We start from the raw sequence: 25422 nt of genomic DNA on the forward strand, positions 1-25422 counted from the left end.
CCAGATGTGAATGGATTGTTTTCCTGCGTTTGAATGACATCATCACTTACATCGTGGGATAACTGAGGATGACATAATTGGCTGGAACCATGGACGACTGCAGACAGACCGACAAACAGTCCAAAATTTGGTTTACTTTCACAAGGGTGAGAAAAATGGAAGTCTACTGAAAGAAAAAGTGTAGTGAAAATGTATTTTTTGCAGGTAGGTAGCTAACAAATCAAACACAATGAAGTGTAAAATAAGGCAGCTCAAATACCCCAAAATCACAACTACTTTTATCAGGAATCTGATTAATTTGGTAATCATAATGTTCATTCATAAGTTTTGGTGCAGACTTCTAGTTTTATGTGGTGCACATACTTAAACAACAACTGTTTTTCTCTGACAAAAAGCTTAACTCGTTGGCTTGCAGCGCAGGTACAAACAAAGGCAGGAAGTTGAATGTAATCAATAACTGTTCCAAGATCTGGTTTATATAAAAGTCTTGACCTGAACTGATATTTGTGGTCTTTGGGTTTCTTGTTGGCCTTGAGCTCAGTCGACGAATCTCATTAAGAGGACACAGAGAAACTGTTGGAAGGTCTGTTTACAAGCTGGAAAACGTATGGACCTGCCATTTCAGGTCCAAGACAATTTTGGAAAAAATTTGGCAACATGTCATCTCATTTCAAATTAACTTATCAACTTAAACAAGCATAAATTCATCTTATTTCTAAATGAGTATTTATGTTTCACTTAGTGGCTTGAGTTTATGTCTGTGTAATCATAATCTGAGCAAGTACACAACTGATAGGAAATCACTTCAACTGATAACACCATAATGACTCAACCAACCCTTGCTTCAGGCCCCTTGCATATACAAGCATATGCACACACACACACACACACACACACACACACACACACACACACACACACACACGCATGTGGGTCTTTTCCCAAAACTCAGCTCTGGATCTCCCTTGGCTGGGAGCCGCAGCAATCTGTGCCAGAGTGTATAGAAAGCTTTGAGTAGGGTAAATACTTGGCACTGTAGCTTGTTTATGTCACGGGAGACTTGTTAAGAAAGAGCCAGGCCTGTCATTTCTGGCCATACTTCAAAACTGGGATCACTATCAATTAAACTATGAACTCACCTTTACCACAATAGAGGCTTATGTTTGACGTCTCAAAATTCTTTGGAAATAAAGAGACGCACAAAGATTACTTGGTGTGGTTGTCACTTTTTGGAAATACATTTCTCCTTGTTGTTCAGCAAGTAGATCAGATGACTGTGCCAGCTATTCTGAAACCCTCGAGATGTCAGTCACTGTGTATGGGACCCTCAGGCACCTGACTGACACTTAAGAGTTTGAGGGTAGGAAGAATGAAATGTGGCCTAATGCTGCACGAGGCATGGCGATCAGCCGCCACATTTCTACACCTTATCCAAGATGACAGAGGCATTCAAACACACACACGCACACACACACACACAAATACAAACCTGTTTGTAGCAACATGCATTATATAGGCAAACATGCAGAGATACTGTATGCTTTGAAGGAACATTTTTTATTACACTTTATTTTCTTAGTTTTGGCTATCATAACATTGTGTCACATGTCACAGGTTGTCATTTGTCATTCTTGATCGGTTGCTAAGTTTCACCAGAGACAAAAAAGTAGAGGTAGTATGTATGTATGATTGTGTTTCCTAACCCATCTGACTTCCCTTTAATGATGTCCCCACATTCCCAATCCTTGGCAATCAACTCAATCAATACAATCTTATTATTACTAATAGGCCAAAACTACCAAAACAAAACCACGATGTATGAAATTAGAATTATGTGGCTGTGCCTAATTATTCCCAAGCAGTCCATTACAGATTTAAAATGGAAACCTTCTGATGACAAGCTTGTATAACATCAGGGTAAAGTCTTGGCATCATAAATCCACAAGGAGAGATATACTGTACATATTTGCAATGTGTACATGTACAGCAATCAAACACGAGAATTCACTTTTACTTGTTCATCTGTGATAGAAAAATAGTAAACCGACAACCAACAAACTATTTAGGCAGACATATGACAAACACATTTTCACACTCTTTCACACTTTACACGCAAACTTCAGTCAAGCACGTGTGACGCACATGCAAAAATCCATCTTATGCAACTATCCAACACAGCCCCAAACCACTAATAAGAGCAAGACTAATAGAGAGGTTCATAGGTCAAACAGAGTATAGCCATAGCCCTGACATATACGCATGTCTTTCCACCACAATGTGGTAATGAGCTAAGCTCTTATGCAACAAATTTCCAGTGTACAAATGGTCATACACATCCCTCCTTGCCTTTCTCTTTCTCTCCCTTCGCTAGCCGAGCATCTGAGTAGCAGCCCACTCATCAATCACCAACTACAAAGAAAAGACAAATAACCAAATTCCTGGAAAGGAGCAAAGGACAGGAGAGTGCATCATTTAGACAGCTAAATAACAGGGCAGAGCTGTAAGAATAAAGAAACCTAAGGTTTAAATAAATGAGATATAAATGAACCCAAATTGATTATTCTGAAACAGCAAGAATGTAAATGAATTAACTTAATTAATATACATTTTTCCATCTAGATACATATGCAGACACTTTTTTTGTTTCATTTTTGGAGAGGTGCCACCCCTCTGTATTCGCCAGAGCATGCGTTCCACCACACAGCTGGGCACCATCAACTTTGGATAGGTTTTCCCACTTTCTTTCCATATCTCTTCCCTCTCTGCCTGCAGTTCTGACGTTAAAGAGGTTTAAGAGAAGCGCACCTGTTTCCTCTTATGAAACTTTTTACGTTTATTTTCTTGATTTTGAGACAATACATAACGCTCTACCAGCTGTTTCATTAAGGCTAGAAAATACCATATTTTTTCCAGTATATTGTAGTGACACGGGTGAGTAAAATTCAAATCTATCTAGGCTACGCTGAATCTATTAATTTGACTAAAACCCCAAGCTTCCTTTGCTCTGTAACACTTCCTGTTAAAGTCTTAAAATAAACTACAAACTGCACCCTCTAAAGTCACAGATTGTCGCTTTTACATTTCTGCTTATGAATGAGTTAAAAAAAAAAAGTCAGCAGATGTTGGTGGGCGTATTTATTTTATTTTTTCACTTGGGTAGCTGTATCCCCAGTCTTTATGCAATGCTAATCACTAATACGAAGCACGATATGTCCCCTTTAATAAAAGCTTTAATACATCCAGGGTGTGTCCTGACATCAATGCCTTAGTGTCCAAAAGGGACTGAAACATTATCTTCTTTTAAAACAACATAAGTTATTTCACAGGAAAACCTGTCAACACACCTTCAGCAGGTATCACAGTCATTTCCTGTACAATGCAAAACAACTGACTAAAAATAAACATCTTTCATAACTTTCACGTGAAAGGACATTCCAGCCACAGCTCCATTAATGCTTAATATACTATTTTTTCCTCTCAAATAAAAACTTTGGAAACTTTTTTTTCTGTTTTTCTTTGCCTCCATATACACAAAGGGAAAGATATGAGACAAAGAGGAAAAAGACAATGGCATGCAACTACTGTTAGCATGTATGGGAACGAGTCAAACTAACATGCTATGGAGCCTTGGTCACAACACCTCGATCCACTTGATTTTTATGTAGAAATTTTTGACTGGAATCTCAACAGCCTGGTCTCCACAACAAGTAAAAACAAACTCCTTGTATCTCCACTGACAGGCTGGTGATATGAACTAAGTTATGAGTAAGTCGACTGATACTGCGGTGACATTATACTGTTACGCATTTTACAGACAAACGCTTACTGTAGCCTGTATGATACAAGAAGGTCCAGCAGAAAATATTATTGATGACGTCACCTTGTCTCCAAGAATTAGATCATATAAACAACCGGTAGTTCTGAGCAGAGCGGGAGAGCAGGCGGTTTGAAGGAGGGCCGTGATATTCCTCACCTCCTCTCTGAGAGCAAACATACAGCTACCCACATCTGTCACAAAGTGTACACACACACACACACTGATGGCAGGCTCTCACTAAGATACAGTACGTACACAGGTACACTCACAACTTCACCTGATGATGCAAGGTGCCGTTTGGGCAAACAAAGATTCGGAAAACACACACTTGTGGACGTGAACACACAGTAAGACGTGCATTTGTCAAAGTCGCTAGGGTTGTATACACATTACATTTCTAAGTAGCGAGTCAGTGTTATTGGCAGGCAGTAGCCAAATTAGAAAGAAAGAGAAGGGACACTTTGATGGCTGTTGTGGTTTAATACTGGAACATGGTTCCCGCTCTTCTTCTGAACCCTAGTCATGTTTCCAGCGTATTGGTCTCTCTGTGTGACACATAGCGGAGATGATTATAATAATGTTTGGACAGGCAGTGTGGCTGCCTGGAAGGATTACCATGGATGGGAATAAAAAGAAAGCAGCCAACTATCTCGTCATCTTGTTTTCTTTCTCATGCATATGCCATCGCTCACTGCATATAAGTTTGACTTGTCATGACATCTACGAAAAACAAGTTCTCCAAACTATACGACAAAACAAGTTATTTGTCATTGCCTTCTGAAACGACCCGTATATTTTCTAATCTGGCGCCGCTATCGACATAACATTGTTTGTCAGCGCCTTACAAAATCATAACAAATGAGTGAACATGACTGTAAATTATTCTTACAACTGATTTCTGATCTGCAGCTGTTATGGTTAAAGTTTGCACAAATTTAAAAGAAAAAAAATTGCAAGAAAAAAAATCCAGTTTAAGCATAACAATAGCAATTTATGAGCCTTGTAACTGTAGTACAAATTCTTCCACCAGATTTCATTTTGGAGCAAAGGTACAGGCTGTCTCGTTCAAGCTGAGGCGTAAACTCTCACCCTGACAGCTGAACAATAAATCATGAGTTATTCTACCATGTTGTGGCTACAGCCTTCCCTAAAATGTAGATGACTAGGAGACGGTTTAGGGATAATAAAAAATGGGCTGAATATCATGACAAACAAGTTTGTGTCACAAACATTAGCCACGATCGGTTGGCAGGCACGTCATTCTCCAGGATTATCCATGCTAGATTTACTGTATGGAAGATGCCACAATATAAAACTTTCATTACAAGTCAGAGAATTGAAAAACTTGCGTTATTAAAAATACAACAGTGTTTGTTACTGGGGAGTGTGGTCTGAGCATGATCCACATCCCAGTTTGGCACATCGAACTCGTGCATTCATCTCAAGGTCAAGTGGTAGGAACTTGTGACAAGGGAAGTGTCTCTCAGGCACTGAAAAAAGATGAGCTTCAGTTTCATTTAACTGAAAATAAGCCATAGTTTAAAAGAAGCAGCACTCACTCTTACAAAACTTATAACTCACTTTAGTAACCAGGCTCTTACTTTTTTGTTCTATTTTTTAGAACAGTGTATAAACACAATCAAGTTCGTTTTAGTCCAAAACAGATGGAATTCTTCAAAAATCCTGCCTCCATCCAATGAATATCTGTGTGCATGAAAAACTGTGTAACAATAATAAAAACCTAGAAAAACAACATGACACTTAGTTTATCATCTCTCGACTGAAGGACCTTTAATAATCTCAAATCTTTCAGTGTAAAATCAATCTCTAACGTAATAGAGATTTGGTAACTTTTCATTTGGCAACACTAAAAATCTTATCTACTACATTTTGAACATTTGCTGACAAGACAGTGATTTTTGACTTATTCAGAAATAAGACAAGCTGCAGTAGCTTCAATGAGATAAAAGAAATGGACAACATGAAACTTTGATTGTATAAATTGTCTGGATTTCCTGAAGCTGTTCGCTGTTCTGAGGTCACAGGGAATAATGTGCAGAAAAGGCTGTGAGACAGATTGAAAGTAACAAAGGCAAAATATGTACAGTTACTCCTGGCACTCATTTTGCACTTCATAAAGAGCAGCCCAATCTGCTGCAGTCCCATCAGCCCTGCTCTTTGCAGTGCTGTGCCATAGTGCATAGAGACATTATCTGAGGACACAGCTATGAGTGGATCATTGTGCTGAATCAAAAGTCTAATCTGTGAGGGGAACACACAAAACACAAAATGTCCATTTGAGTATAAACACACATTATAGCTAAAGTGTGAGAATGAGAGATGAGCACTCAATGGAGAGCTGAAGAGGATAATACATGACCCCGGTTCAAGCACCTCTGAAACAACCACGGTACTCATAATGAGACATTGACATTGTTCCCTTCCTAAATGAGATACAGTGTTCACCATGTAGAAGTGGGCAAAAGCTGACACATACCATTCAATTAAATGATAACAAGCCATACACTAAAAACATGACAGTTCAATGGAGTATTCAGTCACTGTTTCCGGGATACTGGGCCATGAAGACCAAGTGAAGATACACAATTTGTTCTAAACCAAAAACTGTATAAGCTTTTTATTTGTTTTGTTTTGCTACCATATATTACAGATTACTCATTGAAAATGTGAGATGACAAAGGGTTAGTTCATCCAAAGTACGAAACATTTCTTCTCACTTCTGCTATTAGTATCTAACTATTTAGATAGTTTTGTTTTAGTTTGTTGAGACATCCAACGTGACATTTTGGATGACATTTGTGGTGCTGATGACGACATTTTCTTTTAAAAATTTCAACACCAACCTCCCTGATTACTTGCGGATAATTCACAGAATATTCTGTCAACAGTTTTCTTAGAGACTATTTCTTCAGTGAAAAGTTGTGTCAATGAAAACCATCTATTTGAGTAATCCAGATTATCTGGCGTCACTGGGACATCGTTTCTGAAGAGATATGTTACCTTTGAACTTTTAGTGTAATTTTGAAGTGTAATTTTCCAATGTTGTGTTCTCCACAAACAAAACAACTTGGGATGGTTTGGCATGGCAGCAAAAGACATATCTCAAAATCTAAATTACTAGTTACCTCAAGAAGTAAGTGACAATTTTATTTTCTGTCTGTAACCTTTACTTAACCAACAATCATATCCAACACAACAAAACAGGATCTGAGAAATAATATGTATTTTGTTTGAACCAACCCTTTAAAGCTTAAACTTTTTACCTCTCTAATATAGCGTCATCCTTACACAATCAACAAAATTGATGCTGGATTAAAAGGGAAAATATGTCGCGGTTAGGACTGTGATCCAATGCTCGATGTGGTCTCGTCCATCAAAACAGAACGTGACTGAAATTGTATTTGTCAAAGTTTAATCCTCCCAGTTTCTCTCTCAAGTCCAACCACAACAAAACTGTGTTTCTGCTTAAAACATGTGCTGCCAAGTGTAGAAAGTTTTAAGTGCACCACTGTGCCGATTTGCACTTTCAGTCATGGAGGGAAAATGAACACACACAAAGCACTGTTTGATCAGCTCGACAGCCTCATTATGCAATTATGTTACCTTCTACGCACACACATGCACACACACACAGACAGATGCACACACAGGTCACTAAACTGAAGAGAGACAAACAATAGCAAGCAGCTAAGTGGAGCTCTGCCGGTTGAGAAGAGGCATTAGAGTGTTACTGATGAAGATTTACATAGACACGTACTATATACACACATTTAGTGCATGTGCAGATGCAGACAGACATTAAGAGCTGGTTCATGAGTACAATATATACATCACAGTGTAGCGCAAACACTGGATGTCTGTCCTTTTCTCAGAGAGAGAGAGACTGAAGGTAAACAGTCTTATCTGTGATCACCAAGAACATACTTCTCTACGGTGATCTCTCTCTCGATACACTGTACAAAAGCAGTTTCTACGTGACCAACAGAACACCTTACATACTGGAACACAAGATACACCACTTAACACTTGAGCTGTTTAAACTGTGGCTCAGAAGTGTTTACACAGGTATGAGATATTCACTATTAGATCAACATCTTGCACATTTTGTTCTGTACTACATGTGCCTATTTGTACTAGCCTATATATCTGTCTGACAATGAGTCATAAGAGTGAAACCTGACATCTTAAGTACACGACTTTTCCCACTCTTCGACTTTTACACTGTCGATGTCTCATCCGAATGTTTATAATCTCATCTGTCAGGTAAATTGTTCTGTAAACACTGGAGCGATGTTTGAGTACACTTAATGCGCTGAGTTGTTAACATCTACGGCTTCTACATGGGCATGGTGAAATACATTTTTTTAGTCAGTACTGAGTAAGGGTTGTGACTCTTCTCAACAAAAATTGTTGTACAGTTATTTAATTGCAAAAAGGAAGGACAGTAAAATACCTCTACGTTTTGATCCATTTTAGAAGGTATATATTGAATTAGACAATTTTCTATTCAACATAACATGCTGTATCAAACTATGTTAATGTAATGCAAGACAGGCTGTCTGTGCTCACTGGGTATATGCAGAGTCAGGTAAAATTAGAAACTAAAATTCTCATTAAATAGCCACTGCTCCATTACAGTATGTGGAAAAACTGTACATCAGGACTTACTTAACTCCCTCTCTGATTGATCTATACTTTAGAAAACATCTATGCTTACTCTAGTTCGAGTCTTTAAAGGTGACGAATCATGAAGATTTTTCCATGTCTATATTTGTATTCTGGGGCACTACTCATATAGCTTTGCATGATTTAGAGTTTAAAAACTCCTGACTTGTCTTATAATGGCCCTTTATGCAACCCCTCAGTTCAGTCTCTGTCTGAAACAGGCCGTTTTAGCTCCTGTCTCGTTAAAGTCTCCCTCCCAAAGAGCCCTCTCTGTTCTGATTGGCCAGCGCCCGGAAGCTACCCCTTGGCAGACTTCCAGCGGTTCAGGACCCTACGTGAATAAACAGTAGTAGTAGGATTTCACTTGTTTTTCTCATTCTTTACTCGAAATGGAAACTTCTCAAATACATCTGCACATGTTCAATCCTGAATACAATCCAAAATATGTGAGTGGATAACACAAACAACCTATAGAACAACCTCTGCAACAACAGCTATGGAATGGACAGCCGTTTGTGAGCACGTGCGAATAATCTGACAACAGCATGAGGAAGTAGAGGTAACATTGCAAACAAAGGGTTCAGAGCAGGCTGAAGCCCTGGCTTTTGACTTGCAGGGAGCATTTTACACACATTAATCTCAAGTTTAGGAACTTTGACCATGTTTAACATTGACATCTGACATCAAAATGGTATAAAAATAACAGAAAAATCACAAAATCTCAAAAATAATCTAAACGTGGGGTGATGCAATTTCAGTTTGGTTTGTTTCACTGTAAACTGATGTTAAACATTAGGGTACATCAGACAAGCAGATCTCCACAGAGAATAGCTGTGGTGAGCCAGGTTTAGGGCCAGAATGTGAAACCAGCCAGCAAGGTCATGGATGAGTTGTGAATGGAGTAATGACGGTGTTTTCATGCTGGGGTTTGTGACGCAGGTCAGGCCCTGTCTGCTCTTTGTCTCCCTGTCACGCCAAAGGAACTCATTTGTCCATGGAGAAAGATGGATGAACTGTTGTAGAAAAAGAGCCTGCGGGGGGTGTCTAAACACCTGGGAGATAGCGTGTGTGTCAGTATGTGTGTTTCTGTCTGTGTGTGTGAGGAAGTCGCTGTCGTCCCACTGGCCTGTTTCCTCATTAGTGTCACAATCCTGCCCAGTGTGGACTTCCTTCCATGGACAGCAATGTGTCTGTGTGACAAACACTCACACACAAACACACATTTTATGCATATACATCTAATGGGACACCCTTACATCGCAGTGGTTCCTAACACATGCATTTGCAAGTTCTGTTCTGGCATCTGCACACACACACACACACACATGCATGCAGAATGCACCTGCTAACTTTGATGCATTTCTGGATACAAATCTGTCCTCTGGTAGAAGAAGTCATCATCCTGCTGCCGCTCATTCTGTTGTCCCATTGAACAGGAACACCCTGGGGTGTAAGCACTCATACTGACGGAGGTGTCGGAGCTTTGGGAAAGTTTAGAGTGAAAAACATCTCATGTAAACCTGCCCTATTCATACAGATCACATGGAATTAAGGGCAAGTGACACCTGAGCTTACAGTACTAATGGCCAAAAGCTGTAGCCTGTTGTCTCTCCCTTCAACTGAGGACAGACTTTAAGATTATTGAAAACTACAAAGACTAGAAACCTCCGACATAATAACTGTTTTTTACCAATGTGCACTGATTTTTTTTTTTTTACAGACAGAAAGCTCAATTTAATGACTGAGTAAATACAGAAAAGTGATTAGGGATGCATTGTAAAGAAACTCCCAAAATCATACAAGAACACAAACTGAATTCTTGAATGTTAATGTCTCAAAGCAGAAATGGACATCCATCAAAAAAACAGCTTGCCTTGACAATTAAAGTAGCAATTTGTGCAATAAAGTAAAGAAAACTGAGAGAAGAGAGATACAAATGCATCATTTGGATGAGACAGTGGATGGAGAGGCATGAGCAACAAGGACTGTAAACTCTGCAGAGAGGTGAATGGGGTGATTGAAGTTGTGTGAGATAAACCTCAGGTGAGCTGTGGCTCTACACTGACACCTACATCAAATGGATAATAAATCATTCTCAGCCAAGCACTGTTATATAGTTTGCTCGCCATTTTCAGACCATTTTTGTAAAATTACTTAAATTATATTTCTCAACCTCGTTCACATGATGTCATGATTTTTTTGAAGCCAGCATCTAGCGACCGTCGGTGGCATGGCATTTAAGGTACTTCTGCAATGGCTTCAGCCTCAAGCTGTGGTAGTTGCCACTTGGGTGACACAAATGATGTCATCTGTGGCCAGTGTTTAATTTTTTTTTTAATGAAAACAACTGGCAACGACTGGATCTGAAGACTTAAGATTTGAATCTTTACATATCTGTACTTATTTGTACTAACTACATATCTGTAATCTTTACACCATATGGTTTTATCTGCTGACTGTCAACACTAGCTGACCCAGACTGGAACAGACCTGCTCCAACTTGGTCCAATAGATATCATGCCCCAAATCACATTCATAATTGGATCAACAGTCGTAATGTGTGTCCTCACTTTTACACATATCCTCCCTTCTGTTTGATAAACTGGACTAAATTTATCCACACAAACCAAACATTTAATTTGGTCACCTGAAGCAGTAAAACAAGACTGTGCCCAAAATAATTTGAGTCCTGACCTGGTAGAAAATAATAGAAAAAGGATGCCACATCATTAGTGTATGAAAAGCAGCAGCTATAAACGTAATTTGACACTTTTTTAACGTAAGAGAGGCTGAACTTCACAGGCTTTTACCACAGTATCATTCACTGGCCTGTTGTCAGACAGTAGCATTTACCTGCATACTGCTGGAGATTTGCCACTACTGCCAGGAACATTTATAAAAAGTGCCAATAGTCAGTCATCTTAGTTTCCGATAAACAATTGCAGCTGTCACCTATGTAGTACAGCTCACAAGACCATGTCAAGTTCCCACAGGCTGTGCAGTAGTACACACACACACACACACTACTGTTGATGCTAGGTGATGATAGGAGCTATTTGTCTCACATATTTCCACCAGAAGGTGTAACAAAAAACCTCTGAGATGTCACGTAACAAAAAGAAAAGAACAACGCATGGGCTTCTCTTTATCTCTCCCTATCTGATAACAACACTCACACAATAATATGCACATGCTGCCAGCATAGGCCTCCGCCAGGAGGACCTTTCACATAGTCAGTCAGGCATGGACAAACAAAACATGCTGCCTGGCACACGTACACACATTTACAGTATGCTTATTTCCCTCGCAAAGAGCAGTTGCAGTAAATCAGAGGGGGAATTATTCTACACATATTACAGCCTTTCCTGTCAGCTGTCTAAACAGTTCCTGTAAGAGAAACCCAAACCATCTCACCATCACATAAGTTGTTTCTCTATGGTTTCATCTCCTTAACCCTGCCCAGCGACCAGACAACTCTGCCTGGATACCTGAAGCAGTTTTAGGATTAGAGGTTGAGAAATGATTAAAACCTCCAGTAGTTTAGTTGTTAAAATGGAATCTTATCGTTTCCTAATAATTTCAGTATAAAACCTGCATATATGACGCAGGATAAAGCTGCAGAACTCTTGTATAACATCATATTTTGGGGTCTCATAGTAGCCAGACTGTTCTGTCTGTCTACTGGGAGTCCCACTGAGGCAATTAAAATAGCCAGGAGCGGGAAGTAGTAAAGAGTACAGGTAACACAAGACACCCAGGGACAGAAATACTGAAACCTCTTTGCTACCCACATGGCGGGAAACAGGGCCAGGAATATGGATTTCTCAATACTTGGACACCTGGAGAAATGGGAGGAGAGGGAAAAGAAAGAGAGAGAGAGAAGTGGGGGTTATGGAGGTAGAGCAAGCTTTGACCAGAACAGAGTGAGGGTTGGAGGAAAAAGGAGGGAGTCTGCTGCCATAGCAACTGTTCATGTTGGCATTTTGTGGACGTGCACAGCAGAGTGTGAGGTGAGAGACAGAATGATAGGTTGGCAGATACTGTATCTGTGACATTTAGACATGCCAGCCCTGCCATTATATCCCTTACTGAACTAATGCCATATTAAGACCACGAGGCCGGCGCTGGTCCAGCATTACCTCACCAACCAACGATGGTTTGTAGCCCCAAGGGGAATGTAGATGTTGTGGTTTCTGATGCGACACACCAGAGTCCGAGCGACAGTAATAGTAAATTCTTTTCAATTCTAACCTAGAAAATGTATTCAGTAGATAGCTTTTAGATGATAGCTTTGTGGTTGCCAAATTTTCACCGACTCCCACAACGACTTGATATTTTTAACTAATGGATGCTACAGCCAACTTCCAGCAAAGCAACACAATTTATTTTGCATTAAATGCCTACAAGCTAATATACATGCCATAATCGACAAATACCCACAATATAACAAACAATGGCAGATCATCTCTATAAGTATTACATGAGCATCAAGATAAAACATGTTGACCCAAAGTTGTTTTTTTAACACGCGTTGATCTTGAGCAACAATCAATCAAATCTTGACTGAATGACTGAATGATATAGACTGTGAATTTATTTTAAATCAACAATACCATCACCTCAAACCAGTGAACTGTCCCGGTGATGTATGCATCATGTGTGGATTCATCCACACTTGTGTTAGTGAGATGGACACACTGGTCACCCTGACAGTTTATTCGTCTCTATTTGGAGTCGGGGGGCTGCGTCAGTGAGAAGACCCGGACAGGTGCACCGCTGTGGAGGAGTTATTGCTACCAGAGCTGGGTGTGTCACATGACAACCTATTATGAGATCCTGGTAAATAAATACTTGTATACACATAGCCTCTGTGTGTGTGTGTGTATGTGTGTCTGTTTATGTGTGCATGTGGAGTAAACTGCACATAGAAAAGCAGTTTTATTGTATACAGCTATGGAATTCTGTCTATAAAGCGACGCACATATTTCCTGCAGTACACAGTCATGATTGGGAGGGACATGGGGGATCATGTATGTATGCACATAGTCACTAAAGAAAGACTGTTGTCTGGATGGATCATTTCTGAAGTAGTGTACTGCCATCATGTCAAATGTAGATCACTTGGTGTTGTAAAACATCCTAATCGCAAATTTTAAATGTATATTGGCATTTACATGTTGAATAGCAACATTCTCTGCCAGTACAGTTACCACAAGTACGATTGAGATTTAAAGGAACCACAGTGCAGGTTCATCAGTAAAACTAGCATTATCAGCAGCACACAAAGTCTTTTATTTGGCAGATAATCCATCTGCTCCAAGTGGTGTTTAATTTGCTGGGTCATCCAGATGAGTAACAACTTTGCAACTTGTGGCTGCTCTTCCCATTAGTGTTTGCTACAGCAACATTAGTCACTAATTGCTATTGTACACTAGGTGCAGGTGTAGATATTCAGGCGAATGTCAGCAAAATTAAACATATAAACTATGCACTTATGACAGCCTTATATTGTGCCATGAGAAGTTTTGGACCTCTGTTTCTCTGTTGAAGATGTTTTGTTTCTCTGTTTGTTTTTTTGCCACAGATCATCCAGCTCCTCATCTCTAGCCTTCTTTCCTGTTTTGGCTGTATTATCCAGCATCTTCTCTTGCTTATTCTTCCTCCCTTCTCAAGACAACCCTTATCTCTCCTGCCCTCTCACCTCATCACTCCTCATCTCCTCCTTTCATCCCTCCTCCTGTTCTGCCTCTCTTGTCCTCCTCTCTGTGCATTCCTGCACGGACCAGCCCACTGTTTGGTGCAGGGAGTGCAGGGTTGTGTGAGGCCTGTATTAAATAACATTCATACAGAGATTGATGAGACACTCTTCATTCATTGCCCTTTGCTCTGTTTTCTGAAACCCTGCTGACACAGAGAGGAGCTTAAATGAAATAAACCTCATACATGTTTCCATGTGAAAATTATTCAGTAAAGATTATTTTCTTGTTCTTAACTGTGGCCCAGAACAACAAACAGAAAGCATGGATTTTTTAATTTGATGTTATGCAACAGAGATTGGGCAATGGAGGACAACTCATTCTTATACCTTAAAAATTGAGGGTAAAGGTTGGTTTGGTGCACTTCTAAAGGCAAGATTCGTTAAATTGGGCTTGCAGCTTGTGAAAAATTATGCTGTTTATGTTTTATTTTCTGATCTGGTTCTTAACTGATCACTAAAGCCAGAGCTCATAAGATTAGTTGAAATCTTATTGGATAAAAGATGCATAATCTGAATACCAACCATTCTAATTAACCCTTTTCTGGTAGATTTAACTCTAACCTTGGGGGCAGATTTCACTTCAAAATACGTATGTGAAACCAAAACTGGAAACCTAAAATGATTTGAATGATCAGTAATATTCCTGTGATACTCATGTACAGGAAAGAAGGTGCGACCAAATATAGCAGCGGCACTATTTTTACCCGTTATTGTGTTTTCAGTAATTTTCTGGTTGGACTGAGACACAGAAAAAGATCAATCATTGCATAAGCCCTTTGCCTATACATGCCATACACATACCATAAACAGCTAATACATCAAATGTATGTGCAGTGTTTTTTTACCCTATTACATAACATAACAGTTCCACATTGTCCAAACACCTTTCACCTATACTGTTAGCGCACACTTATTGTTTAGTGTTGACCAAATACCAGCTCCTAGCTTTGAAATAACACATATGGCTTTTTTTTTTGGGGAAAATGTCATGGGGGGCCTTCAGGCCTCATACGAAAACACATACACAATGGAAAGGCACAATGGGATTTAAAAAGCCAACTCGTTGACACCTTTCCACACTACTGGGCAGCTAAACACATACGCACACACTCAGTGTGTATGTGAACAAGGTCGGGAGAGTTCAAGAGCCCTTTGCCTCACATATATCCTGTATGACAGCATTTCATCACTGCGGACAGCTGGACCAGGAAGTCAGGTCATACCTTTGTGAGGTTCTCACAGCTAAATATCATAGAAATGGGACATAATATTTCCTGGCTCTGTTATGACACCATGACACAAAACATCTGTTTTGGGTCAGTGGCTTTCTGTCGCTGTGTGTGTGGAAATTTTCAGCACATGTGCAAGCAGACCTCACTAACCTGTTTGTGATTGTGACGTAATGATAGCTTTGTAAAAACAATGAGCCTCCTTTATAGTCTTCATTATTATACTCAATAACTGAAGTGTTGACAGACACCTAAATCTGAAGAACAAATGGTAATAAAGTCTGAAACATGCATGCTGTCACATCTCCGAAAACTGTTGCTTGTATGAACTTGCAGTCAGTGCGTTACAGGTGATATACAGAGAGCTCTATGTACAAATATACTTAAAATATATGTATTTGATTGAATTGAGTCAGTACCTAATCATTTAATCCTACTCACTGAGTGATCTATTAGAATTAAGAATTCAATTTTAATTTATTTATAGTCTTATCTGATCTATAATATCTGTACCATCTGTACCACAGTAGATTTCCTACCCTGCATGCCCGACTGTACTGTGTGGTAGGAAAAACACTGGCTACTGTGAAGCATGACACTATCGCTTAAATATGTTTTGACTTATAGGACAGACAACATACAGTGTGAACTATGTGCTTTAATGCTGTGACAGGGAAACACTAGAACACATGGTGCTGGCAAACATATAGATAAGAGCATGCACAGCTCTGTGGATATTTCCACTCACCACTGAATAGAATAATGTTATGTAATGTTATGTTAATAATGTTATACCTGACACATTGATAGAAATGGTCCAGGTTGCATAATATGTCCTCAGCATACACAGCTTTGGTTCAATTAACCCACACACACACACACACACACACACACACACACACACACACACACATTGAGTTGGTGGTGTTTAGGAGCTGCAGTACAGTTTCTCATCCCATTTTTCAGATTCAGATCTCTTTAATCTAACGCCATGTTAACATGGTATGGACTGTTTTTCTGAATTCAAAACACCTAATATACATTTAGCTTTTTGCTTCTCCAATTGTAATAAGAAAACGAGTTAAACAGAGTTTACTTGTTTAAATAATACTTTGGCAATTACTTTTTTCCTAAGGATGTGCTGATCAGACTGGATTGGTGCTGATTCTGACCTTATTAAGTGGGTCGGGGATCATGACCTGACCAATCCACATTAAATGCAGTTTGTTTGTCGATGTCACTATAAAATTCTGTGTTTTATAATGTTCATTCAGTAACATGTTGGTGACTCAGGTTTTATTCCTGACTTTGTGTTACATAATGTAAAATTATCCCATTGATTGGTATTAATAGTTTAATTTGTACATTTAAACAAAACATGTTACGTTTCTCCCCATTGCAAATGTTAAAAACCATATCCGAGCCTTTCCAAGACTAGTATCTTTAAGTCTTTCAACCTCTGCTAAATAGTTAGTTTCAAAAACAGCTGACGTTACATTTTGTGCGAGCCAAAGATAAGACAAACCGCAGTCATCTAATATTAATCAGTAAAATCCATAATGGTGTATATAATTAGCAGTTATACAAATCAAGTTTTGAATCATACATTATCTGACTAAGTTTAGCTGGCTTTAATTCTGCTTGGTAACACCTCAAGTGAGATTTCGCTAATGTCAACATTTTCACAACCCCACCTGTAGCTCAGTGGGTAGAGCGAGTCTGACATCAGTGGTTGATGATGTCAAAGAGTCCTCCAACATGACACTGATTGCCCCTGATAGTATGTGTATGAGAAATAAATCTAACTGATTTTGACAAATGTGTCTACCGAATGTTGCGCAGGTTTATAAACCAAACTTTGATCAATAAGCACCAAAATAGTGAAAAATGTAGTATTAAGTGCTATAGATGAACTATTAAATGATATGATACCAAATTATTGACATGTTTTTTAGTAGCAGAGCACCTGTCTTACATCTCATGTTACATTACATGCATTTGATAAGTTCCATGAATGGCATTCAAAATATGCAAAATATGCCGTTTTGGTTTTATTTTATTTACCTGTCTGTATAAAGAATTAAAAGAATTATTCATATGCCCTGAAACAGGGAAAAACAGGTTCACCTGTGCACTATGTAATGTGATTGTGCAGTACTGTAGGTATTTACGTGTATATCATTGTGTCAGCATGTGCATGTTTGTGCAGTGTGTGGGCACAGACAATAGGCCTTTGTCTATCTGCATCCTATTTTTCTCCTGTGGGCTGACACAGACATTCATACACACCGACACACGCACACACACACCTCATCTACACACAGTTCCTCCTAGCTTCCGTCAAGTTACAACAGTTTAGAGACAGCAAAACAGGAATTATCTGATCTTCTCTTCCTGCCTCACACTTCCTGCCCTCCCCCTCCGCCCCCTCCGCCTTCAATAGAGAGAGAGAGAGAAACAGATGAATGAGAAGGAAACATTAAGACTTATGGGGAGATAGAGAGAGAGAGGAATATGTGGCTGTGGACGTATGTGATGGTGTATGTGTGAATAGGGGGTTTTTTTCAGGGGAGGGATGTGGCCTGAGATCATGGGAAAGCAGTGGGATCACAGGAGTTGAGGGAAGAGTCTGTGCTGAGCAGGTGTTGACTGCTCACAATCAAACTTCTACAGTATGTGATATGAAGCATTTACCATTTTAATCTTTAAAATCACTTGTTAATTTGCCCAGTGTCTGCTGGCATCATTATATTAAGTTTACTATATAAGTATGTATGCAACTATTTTAAAAAAAAATCTTTTAAATTAATCCCTAATATGTCAGGGATTGATCCTGCTAACTGTGTAGCCGCAGTAAATAAAATAGTTTGTACCCTCTTGTGCTAACTCCTATAAAAGTGATCTTTGCACACCCGTATTCAGGCAGGTGCATGTAAGAATAAATGATGTCCAATGACAAAAATCAGATCCTGCATGCACTTATGGTATAGTAAATCTAATGAATAGCTAAGTTTCATCAAAGTTAAGCTTCATTTGTCAGACATTTACCAAAACATAGCTATTCAATAAAATGACCGTAAGTTTCATCAACAGTGTGCAGGAGCTGACACTTGGATTAGCGAAAACATATAAAAGAGCAATATTATTGCATGATATTGCATATTATAGGAGATATCTTCTTTCTTAGTTTATTCTACAACAACTCAACATTTTCAGTGTCTGGAGAGCAAAGATGTACAGTAACCATGTCCCCATAATGCTCATAGGAAGACTGTATGTCTTTACACTGCTTTGTTTTCTTTAATAAGCTCAGAGGAATACCCTGCACTGGCTTTTTTTTATAATGAAGGAACATATCATGAAAATGCAACAGTTTGGCTCTGTCACAGAGGTATAACTAGAGGTTTAAGGTACTATCTGTGCAGTCAAAGTCTGCACAGACAGTACTTTTTAGTAGGATAAATTCCTCGTTTTGTTGAAAATAATATAAAATGACAAAATGGCAGCCTCAACGTTTTGAAACTCATTAGATCTAAAATACATAAATCTCATGTCAATCTTTAGCCAGGTTGTGACGATGATCGCAATGATCAAAAACAGTCGACAGAGTGAACGCAGGCCAAAACTACACGAGGAGAACACTGCAGACATTTTTTTCAAATAGATGACGGAGTGGACTGTTCACTAACAGAGTCAATAATATTTAAACTCAGCGACCTTAGCAAAAAGGATAAAGTGGCTTGTAACTCATAATCTAGTGACGACCTTTTTTGCCCTTACACAGAAAGGTCATATTAAACGTTATGGAGCACACACACACACACACACATACACACGCACTCACAAACACAAACACACCAACTCAGAGCACCTGATGAGCTGCGGTTCTGAAGGAGGAAGTGAAAACTCAGTCCATCTGCTTTGACAGGAAGTCAACAGAAGCCACATACAGGCATGCTGACGTCAATCAGAGCCACAGGAACACCTCCCCGCAGCACACACACAGACACAGACACACACACACATATTACTCACAGTGATGCATATGAGCCATGATAAACAGTCATTCAAATCAGACACCTTGTCAATCCACAATTGCAAAATTGCACAGCAAAGTTAAAATACCATCATAGACCGAAATACTTGATCACATATATCATTGTGTTAACTGGTGGTTATTCTCACCACACATACACATGCGCACACACACACACACGCGCACACACACAGACTGTTGTTTCCTTTTCAACAACATAAACCTAAAGATTTTAATATTAAGTCGTCTTTTTCTTCATGTTTTTATTTCTCCTTTCTCTGGATTATTTTTGGGTGATAAATGAAAGCAGTTAAAACAAATAACAGTACATCAACAGTATGAGATTTGATTCAAGTCTTCATAGTCGATGCCGACAGTATGAACATAAGGAGAATGAAACTTGTGTGGGTGTGTTTTTTTAATAAATACAGCAAGGGACACATGCAGTAATTTTGTTGGAAATGACTAAATGCGCTATAACATATGAAAAAAAACCTCTACACTTGTTTTTTATGAAAAAGAAAACACTGTTATCTTGGCTGAACTGACTGAGGGTTCATTTCACTACTTTTTCTTTGATGTTCTTTCTGGCCCGAGTTGGTTTTATGTAAAAAATGTTTGGTATTTGATGGTTAACTACGCTCTCTGTTCTCGGTTTCACATGCTCATCTCTGTCTCTCTTTACACAATAGAGACATGATGGTGACACTGTTTTCAATTATCTGTGCAGAGTGTGGGAACATCTGTCTACTGATATGAGGTTAAAGCTCTCATACTTTGTTTTCTCAAAGAATGAGGAGAGATTTTAGCACCGCTTCTTAGAATTGATAGTCAATAAAAAACAGAAGCATGCATGCTATACACATTTTTATTAGTCACGTGCAAAATTCTACTTCTAATCTCATGACAAGTTATGCCACTTTCAGTGTTTATTACACAGTGTGCAAACTCTTGTTGCATTTAAATTAAGTCATGTCTCATTAAAAACTAAAATAATAGTCTTGCAACATAAACACAATATTCTCTTTCTGTTCTGTTTTTGGTTTGTTCACAAAGAAAGTGAAAGGCAGGGGTTAACCATATGTTGGATAACCTGTGTGTTTGTGACATAAAGTACTAAGCATATGCACGGACAGTCAGAAAATGGATGGTCAGCATAAATATAAGAAGTTTCTACAAGAAGCAGGATTTGTTACTTTGTTTTCTAACATAAAAAAGTTCTTCTTATATAATTATGTGAGTACACACTTTACTAACCACCATTCAGGTCTACAGGAGGTGAATGCTTGAAATTAAAAAAAGACAGATTCTGGGTGTAGTATCGCTTTAAAACACCAGTACAGTTTGCATGGGCTTAGATTTCAGCTCTGCATAGTTTTAACAGTGAGGTCTCTGCAAGTTGCCAGGAAGGTGTAGCTGCAGGCTGTGAGGTGAGCTCTGATGTCACAGTGAAATGCCTGGCTGTACGTTCATGTGCTGCTGATTGGAAAATAAACACAAGTATAAGAATTTGAGATTATTTAAAGATACATCGCTCTGTCATGATGAATGCACCATTTTATTCTCTTGAATGGTGCAGCTCAAATCAACAGACTGAAAGAAGGACAGATCTGTGAAGTGAGATTTATTTTCTTGTAACATATTTGTTCTGAAAATCTATTATATGTTAATTTTACATATTCATACATAATAATTTTCTATTCATTTTAGTTATTACAATGTCATTTTCATTATTGTTGTGGCTCACATTGGGAAGGAAAGCCCCCTCATTCCCTCTCAATTCACTGTGTTCACACACACACACAGAACACGCAAAAATGCACTATTTGTATATGTAGATTCAATTTCACATAGAGTATAAGCACAACCACATTCACCTTGTTACGTTTCTCTGTGTATGAGTGTATGTGTGTGTAGCAAATGGCCTTGGCTGAGCCAGCGAGCGGACACAGATCCAACTATTACACTAAAAAAGAAAAATAAATTCAAAAAGAAAAATATTCACAAGTAAAATCAACTTTGCAAAAACACAGACACACACACACACACACACAAACTTGCATGTCTGCGTGCATGCACACACGCACTCACACTGCCTCTTACTGGTGTAGACGTGTACACACAAACACACACACACACACACACACACACACCTACACACACACACACACACGCACACACACACACACACACGCACACACACACAAACACACACACTTACGTTTACTTAGGTCACTTTTGGGAACATGACATAGACTTACATTCATTTCCTGGAGACTTACCCTAACCCTAACCATAACCACTGACCCAAAAATCAGCTTGGGGACATGGCTTTTGTCCCCAGTTGGACAAGCCATACCAAATTTACTGGTCTTTAGTCAGACATTTGTTCCCGAAAGTAGCCTATGACATACATACACACACACACACACACACACACACACACACACACACACACACACACACACACACACACACACACACAGCTGCTTAAAATCAAATATGATCAAAGAAAAAGAGGGAGGTTTGCCGTTATCTTTGTTATCTTTGAGTGAGCTGGTTTAATAGACCTACTGTGTGTGTGTGACTGTGTGTGTGTGTGTGTGTTAGTGTGTGTGTGTTTTTCTGAACTACCAGTTCAATTGTGTTTGAACAAGGTTAATGAGCTTGATGACAAAATAGTCTGGACTACAATGTTGGAGCTGGAGACGAATGGCGTAAAAAGTGAAAGTCGTCACGTACACGAGTGCCAGGGAGGAGGAGGCAATAATGAGAACAAGGAAAAATGAAAAAGACATGGTGGCAGAAAAATGTTTGAGCCAGATATAAACCAGATAGATGTGTTCTTCACGCCGCTTTACAAAAGTCAAACACGTAGCAGGACATTCCTCTCAGTTTCTTACCTGGGAGACAAACTCTAGTGATTGGGGGCTGAGTCGTGGCTGCAGGAGACCTCCTGAAAGAAGGAAGGACAGAGAGAAAAAACAAAGATGTTACAAATGGAAAACACCCTACAGTACGTACATAATGTGATCTTCATCTTCAAAGGGTCAGCTCACTCAAATTACAAAAAACCTTTTCTCACTTGTGTAAGTTTATAGGGTCAGTAATTTGGTGGAACTGCCCCTTTAAATATGACAGACTTCTTTCTGTGGAACTCCATACCCACAGAAAGGAATAGTTTGACATTTTGGGAAACATGCATATATATTAATATTAAGCTACTGCCAGCAGCTGGTTAGCTTAGCTTAGCACAAAGACTGGAAACAGAGGGAAACTACTAGCATAGCTTTGTCCAAAGGTTATAAAATCTGCCTGTCAGTTTACCTTCCTGGAGTCTTGTCGTCACCGTGAGCTTGGTAGGCAGCACCTGGCCAAGAAATACTAGCATGGCACATGAGCAAAATGAAAACAGCAATTTGCCATTTTTAATAGTTGAGTCTTGTGAGCTTTAGGGGGGATTTTGTTACCTTTGGACAGAGCCAGGCTAGCTGTTTCCTCATGTTTCCAGTCTTTATGATGAGCTAAGCTAACTTGCTGCTGGCTGGTAGATTCACATTTACTGTACAGATGTGAGAGTTTCTTCTCATCTAACTCTTGTCAAGAACAAATATGCGAATTTCCCAAAATGGTATTTTCAATGTAGTTGAACGTTTTAGTAGTTCAGGCGAGCACAGAAGTTGCTTCATAGTCACATATGTTCCATATAACATCCAATCATATACAATATGTCCATGTCCTATCTTAACACTAGGCAATCCTTACAAACATTTGGTTCTCAGTTTAGTTATTCTGCTTTCAGCAATTGAACTCCAGTATGTTCATGTTCATCAAATAATATGTATCTCAACGGGATGTGGGTTTGTGAGCTCAGTGACATTCTGTATCAAGCTTGCTGAAATGTTTTCCAGAGCATCACATGAGCCAGAATCACACCACCTAACTAAATTGTGTGTTATCATTGCAATAAACGACTAACTGAATTACAGTTTGTTGTTTCTATGTTTTATGGTTGTATGTTTCTTGTTGAGCGGTGAGTATTTGTGTACAGGCACATCAAAAGACAAGTGTTGCAAACTAGCCGAGGTTATAAATGCTGGCACTGGTGGATGTAATGTTCTCAGTGCTAAAAAAATAAACATGAAAGCATTAATTCAAGTAAACAGTTAATATCTGAAAGGAACAAAAGACTGAGCAGGATCTGTGTTTGTGTCTGTGAGAGAGAGTCACAGCAACAGGGGAGAAGAGCTGACATTGTAATGGCAAATTTCCTTTCAGCAGGCACTCATTGATTATCTGACTGATCTTGTGTGTGAAATTAATTCAGTATGTGTGTGCATTAACATCCGTGTCCATGCCAGCATGCTTATGTGTTCAGTTTTTGCTGCATTGAATACCTGAAGCCTGTCTGACCTACATTCACCCACACATAAACAGCAAACTGAGTGCTTGTACATACAGCAAAAGGAGAAAGCTCTTAGCATCCTTAGAAAATGACTCACGTACACATAAGCCAACACAGTGAAGAATAGAGGAAAAGGTGCCCTACATACACATTTCCTATGTATCTGCATCCACAGTCTCTTAAAGAATTACATTGCTTTCATTAGACTTTTTGTCGTCAAACTGGACTGTAATGATGTGAAACCTTGGAAACAGCCTTACTTTGAAAACAACAATGATGAAATATTGGAAGAAACAGAAGGGCACTGGATTGCAAAAGTTAGATAAAACTACAGAAAAGGAGAGTGTTGCTTATAACATGCACCATAACCAGAATTAAACTATTTTAAAAAAAAAAATCTGACTACAAGAGGCCTATAATAACACATGTTATCACTGCACTGTTCAAATGATTTGTAAAGTTTGGGTTCAGTTTGAGTAAACCATGTATATTCTTCAGTCTATGAGACATGTTTATTTTTATTTTTTAGTCCTACTCATTATATATATAAGAAAATAATATGATTCAGTGACCACTGAAGTAGTGCAGAATAAATGCAGTGGGGACAACAAATACTTTAAATGCATACCAATGAGGCCTTCCATCTGTGTGAGTAGTGTATGTGTGTGTGTATGTGTGTGTGTGTGTGTGCCTGCACGCTTCACCACAACAGAGCAATTCCTTGTAGAGCATTTTAATTGACTGTCACATAGAAGGAAGCTATTCTTTAGTTTCTCAAGAGGGAAAAGACAAATGATGGATATAAAGTTACTTTCAGTTAGTTATTAAATCACCTCTTTACAATGTTTTAAAGTCCACATGAGGATTTTAATGTTGTGTCTTTGTTCAAAGCATGTGATGTGATGTGTTTGCTGGACTACTTTAGCTGCTCAACTGTGAATGGTGGGAAGCTGGGAGCTGCAGCATCAGATGTCACACCTCACACCTCAGTCTGTTTAAAGTGCAATACTTCCACCTTGTGGTTAAATTATGGAACTGCAGCCTGAGATTATCTGTGCTTTTAAGAGTGAAGAAAAAGCTAAATCATTATGCAGAAGTATGTAGTAGAGTTTTATGTATTTCCACTTAAAAGTTTTACTTCATAAAGTTTTTATTATATAATCTTTTTGATTTTTATGATAATGTTTAAGAGTAATCTTTTTGATTTTTATATTAATATTTAAGAGTAATCTTTAAAAAAAACATTTGTCCCACAGCCAGCGAGGAATCTAAAAACATAACAATCCCAAGTTTGTCTCTAAGTGGACTTCAACATAATTCATAACACTCTTATGAGGCCTGTACGATGGCTTACAATAAAATACAAAGCTGATATTTTATTGTAAACTGGCTACTCTGAATTTAAGAGTGTACAATAAGTGTTTCCCTAATGTTGTCAGAAGCACTGAAGTAACTATTCACTCAGTAAGAAAATAATTGATTCAGTTACAC

At 38.8% G+C, this 25422-nt stretch overlaps 1 protein-coding gene across 3 annotated transcripts in view; it reads right to left on the reverse strand.

The window, feature by feature from the left end:
* The window catches only part of pde4ba (phosphodiesterase 4B, cAMP-specific a), a 143667-nt gene that overhangs the window by 36331 nt on the left and 81914 nt on the right, over positions 1-25422 (reverse strand). For all 3 annotated transcript variants that reach the window (XM_044360827.1, XM_044360826.1, XM_044360828.1), the window contains one exon: positions 22430-22482. In XM_044360827.1, the coding sequence (XP_044216762.1) occupies positions 22430-22482 (53 nt within the window). The remainder of the gene's footprint in view (positions 1-22429; positions 22483-25422) is intronic.

Source organism: Thunnus albacares, chromosome 9 (genome assembly GCF_914725855.1).
Source record: "Thunnus albacares chromosome 9, fThuAlb1.1, whole genome shotgun sequence".
Classification (NCBI taxonomy): Eukaryota; Metazoa; Chordata; class Actinopteri; order Scombriformes; family Scombridae; genus Thunnus; species Thunnus albacares.